Source organism: Condylura cristata, unplaced genomic scaffold (assembly GCF_000260355.1).
Source record: "Condylura cristata isolate star-nosed mole 26May11 unplaced genomic scaffold, ConCri1.0 scaffold00022, whole genome shotgun sequence".
In the NCBI taxonomy this organism is placed as follows: Eukaryota; Metazoa; Chordata; class Mammalia; order Eulipotyphla; family Talpidae; genus Condylura; species Condylura cristata.
The window spans coordinates 21,095,650-21,099,359 of NW_004567123.1; the positions used below are offsets into that span (position 1 = coordinate 21,095,650).

At 45.5% G+C, this 3,710-nt stretch overlaps 1 protein-coding gene across 1 annotated transcript in view; it reads left to right on the plus strand.

Annotated features, from left to right (window-relative positions):
- The first annotated feature begins 2,082 nt into the window (after positions 1 to 2,082).
- Positions 2,083 to 3,710, plus strand: part of DEFB132 (defensin, beta 132) — a 4,287-nt gene continuing 2,659 nt past the window's right edge. Inside the window, exons 1-2 of the mRNA XM_012728109.1 lie at positions 2,083 to 2,140; positions 3,320 to 3,459. Coding sequence (XP_012583563.1) covers positions 2,083 to 2,140; positions 3,320 to 3,459 — 198 coding nt within the window. The remainder of the gene's footprint in view (positions 2,141 to 3,319; positions 3,460 to 3,710) is intronic.

The following is a 3,710-nucleotide window of genomic DNA, read 5'->3' on the forward strand; positions in this document are numbered from 1 at the left end:
ATGCCACCTGAGACAGGAATCTGAACTAGAGGAAGGAAAACATATTCTAAAAGAAGTTTTTATAAACAAATCAATTGACAAATTGGAATATTAATATCAACTAAAGTGATAGGAAAATAAGAGCTTGGACACAAAGAAAGAACCTGGATTACAAACAGGTAAACAGGTAGTCACAAACATTCAATAGCTTGTTTTTGAAACAAAACATTTCATGAGCGGAATGTGGAGATGACACACTCCCTATCCTTCAGAAAACATAAACTATAACAGAAAAGGGCAAAAATTGGAGGACAGGAGCATAAACACTGAACCTCAAACAACATGTGATTTTTGTATAGAAACACAGTTAATGAGCAGCGGCGTCCTTACCCAACACCCACAGATCAGTAATGACATCAGATAGTTGAGAAATGAGCTTTCACTGCAAATCAAGTGGCAAGAAGGTAGAAGATAGCCTCAAATTTATCTCCCCAATTAAGAAAGGAATAGGTGACATACAGTTTGGGACCAGTATTGAGGACAAAAGAGTTAAATTTCATTGACTGAAAGTCTGGTGAGGGCAAAGAAATGTAACTTGGCTGAAGTTCATTGGCCAGTGACAGGGTATGAAGAGGCTTTTTCTCAGAGGACTGGGGCTGTGAGTCTCTGGTGGGGCTCTCCTTCTCTCCTGGGTAGCCCCTGGGGTTACCAGTTCCTAGCAGACCTTGGTGCCTCAGCTCAAGGTCACTGATAAGCCTCCAGTCTTTTCTGTATCTGTAAAAGCAAGTGTCAGAACAAAGTTTAAGTTTTTTTCTTTCTTACACTTTAGGATCTGAAACCAATGTATGCATTCAGCCTCAGTTTCATCATCTGTTCTTTTCCTAAGCATGAAAGCACACATGTGTCCTCCCAAACTCAGATATTTTATAGAACATAAACAGATTTTACTTTGTCATAGTTTTGTTTTTCAAAGATTGATATTCACTTAGTTACGCATATAAGAACTAGAGAGTAGACCAGATGCGTGAGGGGTGAGAGGACCCACCAGAGACAGAGCGGGGAGCAGAACAGGCAGATTGACTAAAATACACTGCTGAGGGGAGCAGTGGCTGAGACAGGACAGGTCTGCTCTGCCATATGTGGGTCACCTCCCTGACCGGGGATCGAACTTATGCCACAATGGATGGCAATACCTTGGTAGAGCTGAAGCTAAACCTGCACCACCAGAGAGGCCCCTTCTTTACATAGTTTAAATCATGCTATACAATGGGCCCTCCCTGCTAGTGCAACAGGTTAAAGCACAGCACTATGAAGCTATCTGCAGCCACTGCAGCACGAGCTTGATCCCCAGCCAGGGAGCTGACATACATGGTGTGACAGACCTCTCCTGACCTGCCTGTTGCTCCCCTCAGCAGTGTATCTCAGTAGATCTGCCTGTTCTGCTCCCCACCTGGTCTCTGATGAATCGTCTCACTTCCTGTACCTTTGACCTATGCCCCAGGTCTGTATGCATAAATAAATAAATCTTTAAAAGAACAAATCATGCTATATGTATATCTTATAGCCTGTATTTTTACATGTTACGATCATTTTTAGTGGCTGCATCATATTCTATTATTTCTACCTTCATAGGCATCCATATGTTACCATAATTTAGGTTGCTTTTGCTTTTCTGCTATTGTAAACAATATTGGAATATATACTTTGTGTACTTGTTCAATTATTCCCGTGTATATTTCCAAATTGCCCTCCAAAGGCAAAAGTACACCAACTAACACTCCCAGCAATGGGGTAAAGGAACACAAGCTTCTCCACTCTTTCACCAGCGCTGCCGAGAAAGCAGATTTTCAAAGAGGGGTACTGTCACCTTTGCTCTCTGTTCTCCCTTTCTTCTTCCTGATCGCTTTGAATACAGGTGCTCAATTAATAAATCAATCCTGCTCTAATCCAGTAGACACGCTGATCTAATCTGGCTGTTCCGGATGAAGGGAGCTCTCCTGGTTCACTGCCCAATATTCTGGCATTTGTGGACCCTATAAAGCAGGGGCTCCCAGCACAGGGCCCTGACCCTATCAAACCGCCACTGGCTGCCATCCTTCAGCCATGAAGCTCCAGCCACCAGTGTTTGCAGCCCTGGGATTCCTGGCCCTGGTGACCCCAGGTAAATTGGTTGGAGGAGGGAAAGAAGAGCTGCCAGCCAGGACCACCACCGGCTCTGGTACTCCCGTGACAGACAAGCCAGGGTGTGAGATGGCAGGGCTCCACCCACGAGCTCCAGCCCAAGGGCGGGAAGCTCCCACACCCACTGAGGGCCCACCACCCCCACCCAGCCATGGCCTTAGGCAACTTTGTACAAAGACCAGGTTCAACAGCCTTTTCTGTTCTTAAATGAGTCACCTTCAAACTGTGTGAATATCTCTCAATGTCTGTGACTTCCCTTCATCTCACACATTCTGTAAGCTCTTAAAGCACTGAGAAGTCATCTCTTGTCCGCATTTTCATCGCAGGAAGTCAGACTGACACTAATACAGGGAAGAAAGAATGAGCCTGGGAGGAAGAGTTGAGCAAGGGGCCACTCCCCAACCCCAGCCAAGGGCCAGCAGGCAAGGTGAGCAGATTCATACCTGATGCCAGCAACCACTAAGTCTTAACCTCAGGCCACCAGTGAGGCCCAGAAAGAAAACGCTCGCAATCCACCTAAAGAGCAAAAAACACTAATTTTGCTTCCCTGATGGCATAGGGGTTCAGGCTTAGCACTGTCAGCTGGAGGGTGTGTGTCATGTGCTGGGAGCCACTGCTTTATAGGGTCCCCCTCTCCACACCTCTAGACTACACCCCAGTTCTTCTATGCAAAAAAAATCTTAAAATATATTTTAAAAGAGAATACAGTCACGCAACTTTTATTACAGTATATTAACTATTCCACTTTACTATATTATCATCATTAATCTCTTACTGTGCCAAACTTATAAATTCAACTTTATTATTCGTCTACAGGACGAAACTACAGGAGGAACATCACACATAGGGTTTAGTACTATCTGTGGCTTTAGGCATCTACTGATGGGTCAAAAACTCATCCCCTGCAGAGAAAGAGGGGCTAACGCATAGCAAAATCACAGGTCAAGATGTAGAGACTACAAGAAAGAGCTCCTCACAGTTCCCAGGTTATCAGTGAAGAGAGAGTCTAGCTCCTTTTCATGTCTTTCCCATGTCTCATTTACCTGATATCTTAAGTATACACTTCAGAATAAAAAAACAAATACTCCCACTCCTGACTCTGACCCACTGTCCCTTCCTGTGCTTCTTCTAACCTTGGTCTTTTCCTCTCCATCTGCAGCCTATGGGGGCTGGACAAACTGTGGAACTCACTTCCCAGGACGCTGCAGGCTGGAGTGTGGCTTCTTGGAACGAGCACTGTTCATGTGTGACAGGTACAGGCAGTGCTGTATCAAAGACCCCATCCCGTCCATCCTGAAGGTAGCTCCCCCCAAAAAACAGAAGAGCTTATCATGCAGACGAACCACAAAAACACCACCCACGACGACTCCAGAACCAGAATATGACATGACTGCATCATCCATATCATCCTCAGTATCATTATCTGCATCGTCATCTCCTCCATTATCTCCAGTCTCACCTGCCCCTTCCAAGTCACCTGCCCCACCCAAGTCACCTGCCCCTTCCAAGTCACCTGCCCCACCCAAGTCACCTGCCCCTTCCAAGTCACC